The sequence below is a fragment of the Balaenoptera borealis genome (assembly GCF_965194805.1).
Source record: "Balaenoptera borealis genome assembly, chromosome: 4".
Classification (NCBI taxonomy): domain Eukaryota; kingdom Metazoa; phylum Chordata; class Mammalia; order Artiodactyla; family Balaenopteridae; genus Balaenoptera; species Balaenoptera borealis.
The window spans coordinates 148622062-148641410 of NC_138861.1; the positions used below are offsets into that span (position 1 = coordinate 148622062).

General features: G+C 42.3%; 1 protein-coding gene across 15 annotated transcripts in view; it reads right to left on the minus strand.

Moving 5' to 3' along the window:
• ADD1 (adducin 1) overlaps positions 1-19349 on the minus strand; it is a gene marked incomplete at its 3' end in the record, with an annotated part of 76825 nt that overhangs the window by 17275 nt on the left and 40201 nt on the right. For 14 of the 15 annotated variants that reach the window (XM_082391247.1, XM_082391259.1, XM_082391257.1 and 11 more), the window contains exons 4-9: positions 14240-14391; positions 6425-6505; positions 6037-6186; positions 3826-3969; positions 3624-3722; positions 2726-2902 (exon numbers count right to left, since the gene is read on the minus strand). In XM_082391247.1, the coding sequence (XP_082247373.1) occupies positions 2726-2902; positions 3624-3722; positions 3826-3969; positions 6037-6186; positions 6425-6505; positions 14240-14391 (803 nt within the window). The remainder of the gene's footprint in view (positions 1-2725; positions 2903-3623; positions 3723-3825; positions 3970-6036; positions 6187-6424; positions 6506-14239; positions 14392-19349) is intronic. The other variant, XM_082391260.1, reaches the window with a different exon arrangement.

Consider the following 19349-nt stretch of genomic DNA (forward strand, 5'->3'; position numbering starts at 1 on the left):
AGAAATACAGTTCTTATTAATTCAAGTTTCCTCTTGCTGAGAGAGCCAGGACTCTTGAGTAATCTTCATGACTTCAGAATAAACCATCCAGGACATCACAACATTTTATTCTGAGGGGGTATGGGTTTTTTCTTTATTCTTCCCCTTTAAATGCCAAACCAAAATCAGAGGCAATACTCAGTCCTCAGACCTCCGATACGGCTTATAGTTAAAAATATGGAGTCGTCCCTTCTTTGAGAAGCTGGAATGATATCTTGATTGGGCAACAAACTAGCATTTCTTCTGACTTTCTGTGTCAGAAATGTTTATGGACATTGTATGAGATACTCCTTACAGTGTGAGAATCTTCAGCTGTTCTCTACCCCACTCAATTATTAGCAAACATATACAGGTGATCAGAATGTTAAATTAAAACACGGACTAAGATCAGTGATCGATGTCCAACTTTATTTCTTACAAACCACACGGCCTTCTAATATTAAAAATAACCTGTGCACATTAAGGGCACTGAATAAAACACCCTTGCTGTAATCTCGCTTATTAATCTTTCATCCTTTATCTTCCTCCCCTATCAAACTGGAGTTACTAATTTTAATCCTCTCTCTCTCCACCTTCCAGAATGTACTGAGTGCATAAGATGTGGCAGGCTGGCGTTCCTGATTTTTATTCCTCCCTCCCGTTCCCCGCTTGACTTTTAGGTATAAGCGCAGTGAACGTCAAAGTATTTGCTAAGAGGACAGAAGAAGGGCCAGTAAGCCTGGGTCGCCCCAGCGTTCCTCGCCTTGCTGGGCCCCTCGGGGTATCGGACTCCGGATGCAGATGCCTGAGCGACCATCTCCCACTCTCAAACCTTCTCCGGGTGTGACCTCCCTGAGTCTGCACTGTCCTGGCCTGCTTCTTCCAGCGTCTTAGTGAGCTTTCTTCCTCTTGCTGCTTCCCTTGAAGCAGTCCCGGCTCATGCGCCCCGCCTCCGCCCTGCAGCTGCCTTCGTGCTCCGTCAGTGCGCACGTCACAGATGCCGGGCTGCATCCGGGACTTGTTTGTCCATTTCCCTGACTAGGCCATGAACTCCCTGAGGGCAGAAACTGTGTCCTGGTCATGGCTACAGGCTCAAGACTAGATGGTCAGTTAATGCAACCCACTTACTGAGCAAATGAATGCAGAAGTTATGGGAGGTTCACCCCTCCCTCACTGATCAAACCTACTCCTGTGACCATCACTTCTAGGCAGTTAACTCCCAGCTCTCCCTTTCCAGCAATGAACATTCTCCTAAGTCCAAAGAATTTCAGTGAGAACCCTCTGAGGACAATTAGCACACCCTGAATCAGATCCATGAATTCTTTTTCTTCCAAGATCTTCCTGAAGCCGCCCATCCCACCCGTGACCTGGTCCAGTTGTGGCAACTTTCTTTTTTTTTTTTAATATAAATTTATTTATTTATTTATGGCTGTGTTGGGTTCTTTGTTTCTGTGCGAGGGCTTTCTCTAGTTGTGGCGAGCGGGGGCCACTCTTCATCGCTGTGCGCGGGCCTCTCACTGTCACGAAGCCCAGGCTCCAGACGCGCAGGCTCAGTAGTTGTGGCTCACGGGCCCAGTTGCTCCGCGGCATGTGGGATCCTCCCAGACCAGGGCTCGAACCCGTGTCCCCTGCACTGGCAGGTGGATTCTCAACCACTGCACCACCAGGGAAGCCCCATGGCAACTTTCTTAATGTGAAGCTGGCAACATGCCCTTCCAGTGGCTTCTCTGTCCCACATGCCCACGACAGGTCCTTTTTTTCTCCAGCACCTAACATCATGTGGCAGTAGGAGACTCTCTTGAATCCTATCGAAGAGGTATGACACTGCAGCAGGAAAAGGGACCCATCACAGAGCCATTTGTCTTTTAATGTGGTTGCTTCGACCCTAAGTGCCTTGCTGTGAATATTTAAAGAACCTGGCGAAATCGGAGACGGACCTGAAAGGTACGGCCCTGTCCGGCTGCCGTGTCTCCAGCCGCGCCCTCACCTCTGCTACGGGTGCTTTCCATCCCCCAGCTCAGCCTGCCACGCGTCTAACTCTTCTTTGAGGTCCTTCTCAAGTGCCACCCTCTACATAAATTTCCTCCCTGATCCTCGCAAAAGGATGACATCCCTCACTGCAGCCACCTAACAGACTACATCCTGCCATGTACTATTAGAACATTCCTGTTCTGCTGAAAGCCCCTCAGCCACGCTCCTGTACCACGCTGGGCTCCACGTCCCCGCAGGAAGCAGCAGACGGTCTCCCATGCAATAAATCGGCAGCAAAGTGTGTGGAACACAGCAGTCAGGCCCCGAATAGCTAGAATTTACTGTTAAAACAAAAACAAGACACTTGGCCGACTGATCTAGAAAGTCCCCTTGACAGCTTGCTTGCGGGATGGCGGGTACTGGGCTGACCCTGCTACTCGAGGAGTTACTTATCCAGCAGAGCAGACCATTCTCTGTGCTCCTGACCCCACACAGTCCAAACAAGATTACCTTTAAAAAACAAAAGGAGACAAGAAACCCTCACCTGTATATGCAATCGTAGTTTAGCTTAGAAGTTAAATTGCCCTGGTGCTTCTTCATGACTTTTGAGGGTGAAAGCATTCTGATACTGCATGAAGACAGCAATCTCACAATACTATTTCACTCACTATAAAAACACCAACATTTGTGCTGTTGGGACGAGCGCTGTGACATCAAGTGGTGGCAACATTCTTACCAGATTATCCAGCATCCGCATGAGCGCTTCAAACTCCTGCTCACCAAGCTGCCATTTGGGAGGCGATCCGCTGCCCTCCCCTGCCGGGGACCCGGGGGAACGGGATTTGGCCTTGTACTTCCCAGGATCCAGGAGGACTAAGTTGTCTGGCCCTCCTGCACTGGCCAGAGTTCGAACCTTTTCCAAAACAAGCAAACACTACAGTTGGAGTTCCTTACTGATCAAGGGGGTCAGATGCCTATGAGAGAGCACTTCAACAGAAATGTAGGTTTCAAAAGAAACCAAATCATAAGAATAAAAAATGTGAGATGGATAGTGACAGATAAATCACAAGGTTATTTTCAGGTTTTCTTTAGCATGAAAAAATATTGGGTGCTCAGACTTGAAGGACAAATGGGAAGACAAAGCCCTCCCAAGGTCACATGAAGGGGACTGGGGGCTGCATTACCACACAGACACAAGTCAGGGCGACAGTGAGGAGCGCACACAGGGGCTGAGCAGACTCAGCACGAGCAGCGCCCACTGCCGTGAGACTGGGGCCGCGTCTCTACGCCCTGCACCTACTTTTTCAAAAAGAGTGCGTGGAGTTCAAATGAAATGACATGTAGTAACATAAATAAAGCTCCTGATAGCAGGGCTGGCATATGCTAGTAGTCCATCAGTGGTAGTGACTTATGCATTTGAAAAATAAAAAGTTAGAAATGAAAAGCCCAATAATCATTTGCCGACTTTAATCAGTGAAACGGCATTTTCCCTGGTCATCTTCCAAATCCATGAGCTCATCTTTAGCAAAGAAATTGCTCACAGACTCACTGCTGCAAAACAAGTATCAAAAATCTATGGGAACCCCACAAACACCTAAGTATACTACAGACCAAACGGAACGGCCACCACCTACCTGGATCTCACATGCAACCACAAGGTTATGGATGTAATAGAAGGCCTCCTCAACACTCTCTCCAACGGATACAAGCCCGTGATTCCGGAGAATAAGAACCTAAAGGGAGGAGACAGGAAAGCTCTATGGGCCTAGGCAAGAAGACAGATACGCTTTTCTTCTTTCCTCTGTAATTTACATACCAGATTAGATGCCTACTGACCTTGCTTTTAGGCCCCAAATTTTTCTGAATTAAAACTTTTTCTTCCTCATCAACCAGAATCCCATGATAATCATGATAAGCCACTTCTCCAAGGGACAGTGCCTCTGGGGAGATTGGCAAGAGGCCACATTTCATTGCAGAGACCTAGAGAACAACCAACACCATCAACGAAGACAAATCAGAAGCTACACACTGACGACATGGCAAATGCTTTCCTCAAAAAAATAAAGGGGGGAACATATTTTACTTTGTTCTCCTTTCAGAAATAAATGAACCCATGAATTGAAGATAAACGTTACTTCTGGGGCTCACCACCAATCTATTTTTAAAAATCAAAAGCTACCACTGTCAAGGCCGGCCTCAAAAGAAATTCCAGATCTTTCTGGATTTCTCCCACACTGATTGTAAACACCAAGTGAGCTCAGATTTAATAAGATGAGTCCTGCCTGGATCTACTGCAAGGAGAGATAATGGCTTCCTCTGAATGAGTCACAACATTGCAAAGAGGGGTTTCTGAAGGGCTGTAAGGTTTTGTGTACTTTTCATCTTAGGTTGTAGGTGAGATAGGAACACCTGAAAGTCAGATAAAAGGAGATTTATAAAGGTTTAGGATAATTATACTGTATAAATTCTCTACATTTATTTAAGTGAAAAATCTAAGTGTCCATATAGTCCTTTAATTTCCTTAACTTTCCCAAACTGACTTTAGAATATGCTAATTTTACAGGTCTTCTACCTAGACTAACAGGCCCCAAAGATTTAAATAATACATATGTAAGTGTAACAATTTCTTACAGAAAAGTTAATCTAAAAAGACAATACCACAAAAAAAGGCAGTACCATATTTAATTCCTTTCACAATATCAGCCTTTCTATAAGAAGATATTTCCTTACAAAGTAAAGTTACTTTGATAATTTTTAAAACAAATTACATGCTATTTGTAATAACCATAGTCTCAAAGGTACCTCTAATGGTTCTTTAAAATGCATGGATTTTTCTTTTTTTTGCATGGATTTTTTGGGGTTGGAAGAGCATGCATTCTTTAAAGAAAAAATTACATCATCTGGAGAATGATATAACTAATAAAACTGATGCTGACATCAAGAACCATATCTTCAAAATAAAACAAACAAACCAGATCCAACATTCATCCAAACAACCCAAGATCTATGACGTTAAAACATCAAGATAGAGTGAAATTCAGTATTACTTAATCAATGAGGCCATCTGTCAAACAAATAAGCCCAGGAAGTCATTAAAGTATAAAACTGGTGATAAAAAAGACAATTCTAGACAGTTCTTGAGCGCTTCGCTTTCACATGACTGTAACAACAACCAGAAAGTACATTTTCATACATACTGAGGGGTCCGAGGCTTTGTCAGGTGGCCACTTTGCACCAGAAGGGTCGAGGCTTGGTGACCAGGATGGGGCAGGCTCCTGGCAAGCTCAGGGCTCAACGGCCAAGTCTCCTAATAGTCTGCACCGTCTGTGCCCTCTTCCCCCTTCTTTTTCTATTTTTTGGCTGCACCGCACGGCTTGAGGGGATCTTAGTTCCCCAACCAGGGACTGAACCCGGGCCAGGGCAGTGAAAGCGCCAAGCCTTAACCACTGGACCACCAGGGAACTCCCTCCCCCGGTATTACTCTCCCCAGTCACGATCCAGCCTGGGTTTCGCTAACTCCAAGCGGATCATCTGTGGGAGGTTGGCCGGTGTGTCTCTCGGCCTCAACCTCTCCATCACAGGTGCCTGGCACCTTCCCCACAGCCCGTCAAGCAGGTTCAAGTCTCCTGCATCCCACGAACCCTTGCCTGAGCCCAGCGTCCCCCACCTACCACCCCACCTCACCCTCCCTCCTCTTCCCACTTCTCTTCTCAAACAAGGAGTCTCAATTCACTGCTGTCATTCTGCACTTCCCAGTCTCCCATACGCTGAAATCTCACTCCCCTCTTCAACACTGATTTTCTAATCGTTAAGTCTTACAACATTTTCAGACTTATTACATGTTTTTCAAAATCAGATAGTAAATGGACCCCTTAAAATATATTCTTTTAAGAAAGTCAAATGTAGTGAGGAAAAAAGATTTTTCTAATCCAACAAAATGAGGTTTGTTGACTTGGTGCAACAAGAGAGGGCAATTTGGAGGAAATGTGAAGTGCCGCTCACTGAACGGCTTTAAACTTGAAGTCTCTACCAGGGCAGCGCACTCACCGCGGCCCCTGCTGGTGTGTGAACATGCACAACACACTTCGCGTCCGGGCGTGCAGCGTAAATGGCAGAATGTAACGTGAAGCCAGCCTGATTTACCCCTAGATTAGTACTTCCACGGTCCACTGCCTCTCCTTGTAGATTGACTTTAACCTGAAATAAGAAAGCAAAGTCTTAAATATCAAGAGGATTTCATGTTATCCTAACTAGAAATTACTTAAACCAAAGTTTAAAGTGTTTATAACTAATTTTAAAAGTTTTTCCCTGAGTTAATCACACAAGAGTTTTTCCTCTTTCTTGGGTTTTACATGTCTAACGAGATTAGACGGTATTTAATTATCTAATATGACCTACATATACTTGATGCCCAAGAAGAGAAGGACATTCTTACCAAACTGGACGCAGTCACTTCACTGTAGAGAAGTCCAAAAGGTACAATGAGGAAGTGTTCCTGCTCGGAGCTCACTCTGGTCTGTGGGGAGAATTACTGAGTTAGCTCAAAAATCCTACTGAAATTATTTGCATCTCTTTCAGTCCACAGACTCACGGGTTTTTTGTGAGCATTAACTGAGCTACATAGGGATGCACTTAAGTACAGTGCCTATCACAAAGCTAAGGGGTACTGAAAGCTTTCTGTTATTATGTTGTAGTAACTTACTGGGTACATGAAGTGCATCTTGGTCACATTCATGATAATTAACTTTATAAAGAAAAAACCTTCTGGTGGCTACCAAGCCAGTATCATGTGCAAAAAGGTGACACTCCTCAAGGGTGTAATAATGAAAATCAAACCTTATTTTTTAAAAGTCAAAATGGTTTTTTTTTTTAAGTACTCAAAACCTATATGATAGTGAACAATCATAAAAATCACAAATAAGAGAGCATTCTTCCTTTCTGCCTGACCAAAAGTCTCTACACATCACATCCTCACTCCCCTGGTATCTTTCTTCCTTCCACAATATAGTTTTCTTTCAACAATACAGATTTGTCGCATACGATGGATATGTGCTAGATGCTAGTCATGTAGTGGGGGTGGGGGGGAAGAGTTCTGCCCTCACAAAAATTTAGTCTAATTTTTATCAATATAATGATTTTGGGACAGACTCAAAAGACTTCCCAAAACTATTAGGATGGAATACATTTACTACTGGGCTAAGAATTCTAATTAGGGTCGGGTAGGTGGAATTCAGTGTTTGTGGAAAAGGCCTTATGGTGTTTAGTCCAACTTCCTAACCAGCACAGTGACTTCCGTAGTGGCCCAAAAGAAACACACACGGGGCGGAGGAGTGTCTGCTTGGACAGTGCAGTGATGCCCTCACATGGCCAGCCTCGTTCCTTCATTCAGCAAATAGTCCCGGAGGCCTTCTGCACCTGGATGCTAGGGTACGGCAGTGAACAAACAGAAGCTGGAGAGGCCTAATCACTAAACACTCTCTCTCACACTGAGCAGAAATCTGTCTGTGGTGTGCAACACACCTCCGCCCTAAACTGCAGTTTAGTCCTGGGGCGTCTGAAACTATCCCACCTGCTCCATGTCACCTTCACGCGAAACTCACTGGATTTCCTCAGCACACTAGAATGCGGACCCACAGTCATATAAGACCTGAGTTAAAACCTAGAACTGTCTATGCTGCTCTGGGGACCCTGGGCTCCTGGTCTCCTCACCCATGAAGTGGGGATGAAAGGGGCTTGTACTCACAATAAAGCTTTCAATAAATGGCATCTCTTAACTATTACACTACTGCAATAGTATTAGTGGTAGTAGGAAAGCCATCTCTACAATATCCATTCTCTATAAATCTCTGCTACTAGGCCTCTACTCCTTTTTAGTTGTTTCGAAAATGCTGGGAATTCCCTGGCAGTCCAGTGGTTAGGACTCCGCACTTTCACTACCGAGGGGCCAGAAAGTATTTGGGCCTTTCCAAAATTTTGGGCCTTTCCCCCAAATATTTTCCCATTAATTATAAGTTAGCCAGGTTTTTTAACCCTAAAATCAGTTCTTTTATTTTATAAAGGATGCTGATCTTTTTAACTATCTTAATCAAAACTATGCAAATTCCCCAATTCCCAAACTGGGTCAAAACAAAACTTAAACAAGGAATTACTCTGTGTATTTATTGGCTGGGATGAAGAAAAATAAGGTTGCAAACAGGGAAAAATTAAATGTCAGCTATTTTTAATTTTATTTATTTATTTTTTTGGCTGCATTGGATCTTTGTTGCAGCGCGTGGGCTTTCTCTAGTTGCGGCGAGTGGGAGTTACTCTTTGTTGTGGTGCGCAAGCTTCTCATTGCGGTGGCTTCTCTTTTTGCGGAGCATGGACTCTAGGTGCGCGGATTTCAGCTGCTGCAGCACACAGGCTCAGTAGTTGCGGCACAAGGGTCCTAGAGCGCATGGGCCTCAGTAGTTGCGGCGCATAGGCTCTTAGAGTGCAGGCTCAGTAGTTGTGGCACGCGGGCTCAATAGTTGTGGCTCACAGGCTCTTAGAGCGCAGGCTCAGTAGTTGTGGCGCATGGGCTTAGTTGCTCTGTGGCATGTGGGATCTTCCCAGACCAGGGATGGGACCCATGTTCCCTGAACTGGCAGGCAGATTCTTAACCACTGTGCCACAACGGAAGTCCCATGTCAGATATTTTTGCTTATTTTAAAAGTTTTTATTTTGAAACATACCTGTAAAAAAGTATTTAGCAGGTATATGTACAATTTAAGTATAATAAAGCAAACGCCCATGTACCTTTCAACCAGCTTCAGAAACAAAATAAATCTAATATTTCTGAAGCTGTTTCTTTCCCCCCATATCCCATAAGTAATCACTATCCTGAGTTACGTGTTAAGCATTTTGTTTCTTTTCCTTACAGTTTTACTTTATATATATTCATCCCTAAGCAATGTATTGCTTAATTTTTATCTGTTTGTGAACTTCATGTAATTGCAATCATACTGTATTTTTCGGTGACTTTTTTTCCTCAACACTATTTCTGAGATTCCTCCAGATGATATACAACATGGCAGTAATTTATTCATCCTCATTGCTGTATAGTGTCTATTGGATGAATATACAATTTATGTATCCATCTTCTGTCAATGGATGTGGTTTTCATTTTGCCATTAAAAACAATGCTATGAACATTCTTCTACCTGTCTCCTAGTGTACATGGTACAAGTTTCTCCAGGGTAACAAAGAAGTAGATGAAGCCAAATTATTTTCCAAAGGGCCTAATTAAATGTACACTCCTGCTAGTAGTATATGATAGTTCTGTGCTTCTATAACCATCTTTCCTAAAAATTAAAATCTGATGTCCATGAAATGGTATTCCATTGTGACTTTATAATTTCCCAGTTACAACTGAGTTGAGCAACATTTCATATTTTTATAAGCCAGTCTTATTTCCCCTTCTGTGAAATTCCTGTAAATTGACTTGTCTTTTGTCCATTTTATACTGGTTTGCTTATTCATAGTTCTTTATCTATTCTGGATACTAATTTCTTGTTGGCTAACCGTGAGGCAAAATCTTCTAGGTTGTAAGCTTTTAGTTTCATTCTCTTTATGGTGTCTTTTAATGATGAGAAATTTGTTTATTTTAATGTAGTCAAATGATTTATTCATCTTTTCTTTTATGATAAGTGCTTTTGTGTCTTAAGACAACTTTCCTTAAGTCAGAGGTTAAAGGTAAATGATTTTCGCTTATACTGATCCTAAAATTTTTTAAGTATTATCTTTCACATTTAATGCTTAATTCATTGGAATTGCTTTGTGACTCTATACAGTATAAGAATCCAATACAATTTTCCAATTCTAATTTTTCAATCTAATTGTGCCAGCACCAATTATAGCCTGGTCCATCATTCTTCCCTTGATGATCTGCAATGCAGACTCTTTTGTATATCTGATTTTTTTTAAAAATATTTATTTATTTATGTGGGTGCACCGGGTCTTAGTTGAGGCATGCAGGATCTTCATTGTAGCATGCAGGATCTAGTTCCCTGACCAGAGATTGAACTCAGGCCCCCTGAACTGGGACCGTGGAGTCTTAACCACTGGACCACCAGGGAAGTCCCTGTATATCTGATTTCAATACATAAAGATCCAGTTCTGAGCTCTGTCCCACTGGTTTATCTGTTTCTGCCTTTCCCCAAAGCACACTATTTTAGTTACCATCACTTTATAAGTTTGACACTTGATAGGAAAAAATATCTCCTTACCTAGTTCTTCAGGAGTTATCTATTCTAGGCCTTTTTTCCTCCACATAAATTTTAGAAGCACACTCATGCTATCAGGTCCCACACTAAAAAAATACTACATAGCCAGTTTTACTCACTTTTTTCTTTGTCTATATATATACACATAATTCATATAAACAGTATACATTTTATATTTTCTTTTTTTTTATATTTTTATTTATTTATTTATTTATTTATGGCTGTGTTGGGTCTTCGTTTCTCTGCGAGGGCTTTCTCTAGTTGTGGCAAGTGGGGGCCACTCTTCATCGCGGTGCGCGGGCCTCTCATTATCGCGGCCTCTCTTGTTGCGGAGCGCAGGCTCAGTAATTGTGGCTCACGGGCCTAGGTGCTCCGCGGCATGTGGGATCTTCCCAGACCAGGGCTCGAACCCGTGTCCCCTGCATTGGCAGGCAGATTCTCAACCACTGTGCCACCAGGGAAGCCCTATTTTCTCTTTTATAATAATTATTTTCCATGGTTTCACATGGTCTTTATCAATTATTTTTCATAGTATGTAACATTCCCTCAAGCTGATGTTGAATAACTGAGCCATTTCCCACCTACTGATGGATATTGACTCAAATTTTTTTATTATTATAGATAATGCTATAATAAATATATTTATACATCATGTTTTCTTCTTTGACTTCTTTCCTTAACATATATTTCCAAGAGTGAGCTTAACAGATCTACATATTATTATGGAAAAAGCTTAAAATATATAATTTTCAGAATCTGAAACAAAAAGGAGAAAGTGCTAAATACTGATGTAGACTGAAAAAAGAGAGGTCATTTCAAAGTAAGTTTTCTAGTCCCTGATGGCCTAGCACTGGTCTAACTGCGAGTCTTCCCACATCTAATGCCCCTTCTCTGTGCACAAGGAATGAGCGCTAACGTCATTCCCCGAAAACCAAATACACCCGACTCACTACCTCTGGCAGAGATCCCTATCACGTCCTCAGAACACAGTCACTGTGGACCCGCCGCCACCTCTGGAGCCACCACCTCGGAGGGTTAGCATTCCGTGGAATCCAGAAAGGAGGCGAACCTAGCACTCCACTGACACCAAGAGGCATTTAGGGACGGAAGGACCCTGCCATCGGCTAAGTGCCACCAAGAGAGGAAGCCCAGCCCATGTGCCAACTGGGCTATCCTGTCTTTTGACACCCCCGCTCAAAAGCTTCTCTAAATCCAATACAATCTTAAGACAGAGATGTAATTCAGACAATCATCTCCAATCCTCTAACACCTGTTAGCACTTTTAAATCCCTTTAGCAGAAAATCCCTATTGCCCTCCTTCAAAGAAAGGGCACGATGACCTGTGAGCACTTTTTGGCTGCGCTGATCCTGTTAATATTTCTTTTCTGTTACATCTATATATGGTAACGCCCAGACTGTGAAAACAAAAGATGGATGCTATAAATAGTTAAAGAAACAAAAACAAAAACTTTCTTCCTCAAAGATTCTCTAGTTCACAAGATATAAGAAATATGTTTTGTAACTTGAATTTCTTTTTTACTCAGTGTTAAGTCCCAAACAGATCACTTACAGAAAAGCAAACACCTAACTAATGTTTTAATTTTGCCAAGTCCTAAATAATTAAAGGGGAAAAAATGAGCACTTTAAGCAATTCAAACTTATTTAAATAGCATTCATAATAGGACTAGTAGTAAACAGCTTTTAAAACCCCCAGAGAATGTAAGGCTGGCATTAAGCCAAGGATTACATTTCCTCTTAGCACTGTAACATTTTCAAGGAACTAATTTTTAGGCAACCATTTAGCATTAAATCTCTACACAGACGTTCTGTCAAGTATAATTAGCCACAGAGGCCAGCAATTTCCACGCAGGCACAAGGAAGAGAGCCAGCACTTGTGGGAGGTTAACTGGATCCACTGACCAAATATCAAAAGGCACCATGGAGTCCCGTTTGATAATTTTACTAAGGCAGAATTTCAGTTCAACTGGAGGCTTCACTCCATCATTCAGCCAAGAGTTCAGTGTGTGCCTCCTCTGTGCCCAGCACAGGAACTCTTCCCAGGACACGGCTGGAGGCTCCCTTCATGGAGCTGATGTGGACGACGAGCAAACGTACAGTATGGATGATGGTAACTGCTGTGGGGGAAATGAAGCAGGCGTGCTGGGGTGGAAGTAACATTCCACAAGCATGACAGCATGGATACAACAGGGTCAGGTCTGCATTTTGAAAGGTTCACTTTAGCGGCAACGTGGAGAAGAGAGGGAAGGGTAACTCGGTATATCTGGCAAAGATCCCTACCACATCCCAGAAGCACAGTGCACTGGTCACAAAGGTGGGCTTCAGACTACCATCAGAGAGCATTCCTTGGAGTCAAGAATGGAGCTGGGAACCTCCCTGGTGGTCCACTGGGTAAGACTCCGTGCGCCCAATGCAGGGGGCCCGTGTTCAATCCCTGGTCAGGGAACTAGATCCTGCATGCATGCCGCAACTAAGAGTTTGCATGCCACAACTAAGAGTCCGCCTGCCGCAACTAAGAAGCCCACATCCAGCAACTAAGATCCTTTCACAGCCAAAACAAATAAATAAATACTTAAAAAAAAAAAAAAAGAACGGAGCTGAACTAAGCACTGCTGGTTATGAGTCCACAAGTAAAAAACACCTACACATGTGTATTAAGTATTGTGTGTACTGAGTGTGTTGAGTATGGAGAAAAGGGTAAAACGATTTAAACGTCTGTTAATGCTGGTTATCTCAAGGGGGATAAGAGTATTCACAGGATTATGATCTCTTCTTTCAACGTCTGTGTAAGGGACGCTTGCCACAATAAGCAGACACTATATTAATAATTTAAAATATCCAATAAGAGGCTTCCCTGGCGGCACAGTGGTTAAGAATCCTCCTGCCAATGCAGGGGACACGGGTTTGAGCCCTGGTCCGGGAAGATCCCACATGCTAAGGAGCGACTAAGCCCGTGCGCCACAACTACTGAGCCTGCACTCTAGAGCCCGTGAGCCACAACTATTGAGCCTGTGCGCCACAACTACTGAAGCCCGCGCACCCTAGAGCCTGTGCTCCTCAACGAGAAGCTACCACAATGAGAAGCATGCACACTGCAACCAAGAGTAGCCCCTGCTCACCGCAACTAGAGAAACCCTGAGCACAGCAACGAAGACCCAATGCAGCCAAAAAATAAATAAATTTATTAAAAAACAAAAAAAGGGGGCTTCCCTGGTGGCGCAGTGGTTGAGAATCTGCCTGCCAATGCAGGGGACGCGGGTTCGAGCCCTGGTCTGGGAAGATCCCATATGCCGTGGAGCAGCTGGGCCTGTGTGCCACAATTACTGAGCCTGCGCGTCTGGAGCCTGTGCTCCGCAACAAGAGAGGCCGCGATAGTGAGAGGCCCGCGCACCGTGATGAAGAGTGGCCCCCACTTGCCACAACTAGAGAAAGCCCTCGCACAGAAACGAAGACCCAACACAGCCATAAATAAATAAATAAATTAAAAAACAAAAACAAAAAAAAAACATTAAAGAGGCATAGTCTCTAAATATAAACCTTTAAAAAAAAAACAAAAAACAAAAAACAAAAAAAGAATGAATTGAAGAAACTAGAGGTCCTGATAATGTTGAAAAATGGCTAAAACTGGACTATCTGAAGAAATAAGTATGAGAGATAGAAGGCTTTGGTCAAAGTAGGAAAGAAAACATCTTCATTCTTGATTTTTTAGGCATAAACAGAACTTTAGGAACCACCTATAATTTGGTAAACACTCATTTATTAGGTTAGCAAGCAAGCAAGAAGTTTTAAAGAACTACTGGTTCTCATAATTTTTAATTCAAACTGGCTAATTCTCAGATTATTATACTCTGCAGTCAGCAATCAGAAGGAAGGTGTTCCAAGATTTACTTCAGCTCAGCCAGATTCCCTCTTCCCCTAAATGAAAACAGGTGGTGCCAGACACATAATATTCCACTTATCATTCAGTTACTACCCCATTTAATACTCACTGTGATGTGATTGTAGATAAGCTGAGACCATCCAAAGAGATCTGCTAGTCGGTAAAACGCTGCCAGTTTACACCGCAATAACTTCTCCCCTTTGTCATAGGCAATAGAATCAGATCCTCTAAGGTCATTCACAGGAGTCACCATACCAAGACCTGAAATAAAAAAAGAAACTAGACTCAAAGATTTAATACTTCTTGTCAAATGTAAATCAAATAACAGTTGAGATATTAAACATCCCACAATGGGCCATAAGGTAAGTCTTGAAAACGTCAAAGACTATTTCATAAAGACCAAGTTCCCCAACATTAATACAACTAAGGTAGAAGTCAATAACAGAAAGGTAATAAAATCTGTAGGATGCAGTAAAGCAAAACTTAGAAGGAAATTTACAGTATTAAACATATACATTATGGGGCTTCCCTGGTGGCGCAGTGGTTAAGAATCCACCTGCCAATGCAGGGGACACGGGTTCGAGTCCTGGTCTGGGAAGATCTCACATGCCGCGGAGCAACTAAGCCCGTGCACCACAACTACTGAGCCTGCCCTCTAGAGCCCACGAGCCACAACTACTGAAGCCTGCGTGCCTAGAGACCGTGCTCCGCAACAAGAGAAGCCACCACAATGAGAAGCCCACGCACCACAACAAAGAGTAGCCCCCGCTCACCGCAACTAGAGAAAACCTGCACGCAGCAACAAAGACCCAACGCAGTCAAAAATAATAAATAAATAAATACGTAAATAAATTTATTAAAAAAATAAAAAAAGAGGTGAGAGGAGCAGAGGGGAAGATGGGGCTGGGAACAAGAGAAAAGAAAAGAAAAAAAGAGAAAAGACCCAGATAAAAGCAAGGGAGGAGAATTAAATAAGCTGCCATATTTTTTAGCACTTCACAAAAACAACAGAAGAGGGAGCGCTAGAGTCAGGATTCCTGAACTAGACTCCTCCAGAAAAACTAATTCCATGTAAAATGAACAGAAAAATATCATCATCAAATACCACACAAAAATTATTCAAAGAGGGCTTCCATGGTGGTGCAGTGGTTAAGAATCCACCTGCCGATACAGGGGACACGGGTCCGAGCCCTAGTCCGGGAAGATCCCACATGCCGAGAAGCAACTAAGCCCGTGCACCACAACTACTGAGCCTGTGCTCTAGAGCCCACGAGCCACAACTACTGGGCCCACGCGCCGCAATTACTGAAGCCCGCGTGCCTAGAGCCCGTGCTCCGCAACAAGAGAAGCCACAGCAATGAGAAGCCCACGCACCACAACGAAGAGTGGCCTCCACTCTCCACAACTAGAGAAAGCCCACACACAGCAACGAAGACCCTATGCAGCCAAAAATAAATAAATAAATTAAATAAATAAATTTTAAAAATAAATTATTAAAAGAAAAAGGAGCAAAATCACATTCCTATGCATAACAAAAGCACACAAGAAAGACATATCCACAAAACAAATGAAAACTATAACCTATCATTTCATAAAAGATAAAGAAAGGCATTAATAATAAAAGATATGAAAAAATTTTAATATAATTAGAAAAATTCAGAAATGAGGTCTGGAATATAAAAGGAATTAGATATAAATGAAAAATAATTTTAAAAACAAATACTAAAAACAGCATAAAGGTGAAAGAGGAGAAAAACTTTTTAAATCATAAAGAAATGAAGAAAGTGATAAAAAGGACTTGAGAAAACGTGAGGGTTAAAGAAGTCAGACAAGGAAAATCCAACATGCGCATACCAGGAAACAAAAGCAAGGGAACAGAATGAATACTAAAAACCAATTCAAGAAAACACTCTGAAAATAAAAAAGATTTGGAAGGGCACATCATCTGAGAAAATTGCCTAGAAGGACGAACGAACACCAAGACATATTCTGGTAAAATTTCTGGACTCTAAAGAAAAAGGAAAATAGTTTATGAGCATCAAGGAAAAGAAACCAAGTAACTTATATGGAAAGATTGTCTTCAAATTCTAAGAAAATGAATTACGCATTTAAGATACACAAAATAGGAAAATGTGAGCCAATGATTTTATACCCAAACTAAACCAAATTAACATTGACATATAAAGGTCACGACGCAAGAACGCAGAAATCCTTTCCACAAGTGTTTTCTGGGAAATCTACTATAAAAGGAACTTCAGACAACCAAACTGACTAAAGGGGCACTGATACAAGGACTGGTGGTGAGCATTAAATATATATTTATTACAGAATTAAGTTATTAATTGTAACACAAAATGAACGTAAAAACAAGACCATAACATGTAATGGTTATATGCTCTGACAACAGAGAATATAACTATTTTAAAACATGAAGAGAGAACATATTATTGGTATAGGATTGATACTGTGTGTGGTATGTGGGAGAAAGCAAATGAGTTACTAAGTAATATTCTAGTTTTGTTATTCCTGGTGTCCTGGAGAACCAGAATTCTTGTTGTAGAAGAAAGAAAAACAAATGTTAGATAGAAGAGGTTAAGTAAAAACCCCTTAGACCTGAATTTTAATTGGAATTATAATTCCAATATATTTATAATTATACTTACAATTCCAATTTATCAATATAGTATACAAATCACAAGGTAATTTTTAAAAACAAATTTATTTATTTATTTGTTTATTTTTGGCTGCATTGGGTCTTCGTTGCTGTGCGCGGGCTTTCTCTAGTTGCGGTGAGCAGGGGCTACTCTTTGTTGCAGTGCGCGGGCTTCTCACTGCGGTGGTTTCTCTTGTTGCGGAACACGGGCTCTAGTTGCGCGGGCTTCAGTAGCCGTGGCTCGCGGGCTCTAGAGTGCAGGCTCAGTAGTTGTGGCGCACAGGCTTAGCTGCTCCGCGGCATGTGGGATCTTCCCAGACCAGGGCTTGAACCCGTGTCCCCTGCATTGGCAGGCGGATTCTTAGGAAACCTCCCAAAGGTAATTTTATATTTCCTAGCTCTATCCACTAAAAAGGCCTAAAAGGAATAACTAACCAGTCAGTAGCAAACAGCATTCCTAGCACCCAGATTAAAATTTCATTTCTCACAAAAATAAATCAAGGTTTCTTAGAGAAATGGCTGACTCCGGATGTGGGGCAGGAAATGTACAAGATGAGCCTAGAACATCTCCTGTGGGAGGTGGCTTGGAAGCTGTCAAAGACTACTAGGCTCAGGAGTCAACTTGGAGAGGTTCTCTTTCGTCAAAGGTGGGACAATGTGAGTAGTATCAAAAAGGATAACTGCAATGTTTTGAAACACATTAAATACATTTAAATCTCTGCAGGGACTTCCCTGGTGGCGCAGTGGTTAAGACTTTGTGCTCCCAATGCAGGGGGCCCGGGTTCGATCCCTGGTCCGGGAACTAGATCCCACATGCATGCTGCAACTAAGAGTTCTCATGCCACAAAACTAAGGAAGCCAGTGAGCCGTAACTAAGGAGCCCACAAGCTGCAATTAAGGAGCCCGCATACCACAACCATGGAGCCCATGTGCCGCAACTAAGGAGCCGGCGAGCCACAGGAGCCCTCGAGCCTCAACTAAGGAGCCTGTGAGCTGCAACTAAGGAGCCTGCCTGCTGCAACTAAGACCCGACACAACCAAATAAATAAATTTTTTTAAAAATCTATGCATTCAAAATAATATTAAAGAAATAGTAATTGGTCACTTTAGAAGATGACAGGAAACCAACTTCTCATTTTGAACGGTTACCTTTATACAAACCGTACCACGGGGTAAGCAAAAGAGCTGAGAGGAAGTTTCTTTTTGTGCGTGTGGGTTGAAGGCTGACTTCCAACAGATCTCAGCAACGAAGCTGCTCTGCTCCGTATGAAACCCTGACCAAAAAGCAGGTCATCTATGAATGGTTTGGCACCAGCCTCCCTGCAATCATGCGTTGAGTGACAGAGAATGAGGCAGCCCCCTTTCTGGCCATGCCCCATTTCCCAGAGATGTTTCTCTTTGCAGAAATATTCTAACTAGTAAATAAAGAAGAAGGAATGACAAAATTAAATATCACCATCTTGGAACCTTTGTTAAATTAACGGATCTAGGCATTGAGCATCGATGGCTGCTACAGCACAAATGGCAACAAGCAGACTTATGCGCCTGCGGATAGAACACAGTGCCACCTATGAAGTGAGCTTGCCAAAGAACAAAATGCAAATACAGCCAAGCTTCTAGACCCAGCTACCAATTTACTGTAAATACAAAAGAAAAAAGAACATATGGGCACCATGGAGATGGAATCAGCAAAATTCAAGACTGTAGCAAACTCTACAGATCAACAAAACCCATTTCCTTTAAAGTGCGAGGAGAAAAAGAGAGATGGAGGGGCAACTTTGAGCTTTAAAAATGTTTAAGAGACAGTAAGTAAAAAAGGACAAATACTAAACCATAATATTTAAGGATAACCATTTGGGTGATATAACTATAAAGAAAAGCAAGGCAGTGATACCATTCAAGTCAAGATGGTGATTCCTTTTAAGAGGGCAAGCAACTGATAAAACTTTATTTCTTAACCAGGGTGCTGGTTATAAAGGCGTTCACCTTAAACCATTCATAAGTTATATATCATTTTGTTCTATGCCATCTACATATGTTATATTCCACAACAAAGGTTAAAATTCACATTAAAATTTTTTATATTTAAGAAGTAAACTATTAGATACAATTAAAACTAGATTTTCTTCTTCCTTCTTTTTTTGGTGTGGCACTATTAAAATTTCCTTTATCTCTGACTAGAAAACAATATGTGAGTAAATATATTACATTGTCCTTTATTATCTAATTCATATAAATATGACTAGAATCCATTAAGAATCCATGTGAGAACTTCCCTGGTGGCGCAGTGGTTAAGAATCTGCCTGCTAATGCAGGCGACACGGGTTCGACCCCTGGTCCGAGAAGATCCCACATGCCGTGGAGCTACTAAGCCGTGCGCCACAACTACTGAGCCTGCGCTCTAGAGCCCGTGGGCCACAACTACTGAACCCACACAACACAACTACTGAAGCCCATGCGCCTAGAGCCTGTGCTCTGCAACAAGAGAAGCCACCACAATGAGAAGCCCGTGCACTGCAACAAAGAGTAGCCCCCGCCGCTCGCCGCAACTAGAGAAAGCCAGTGT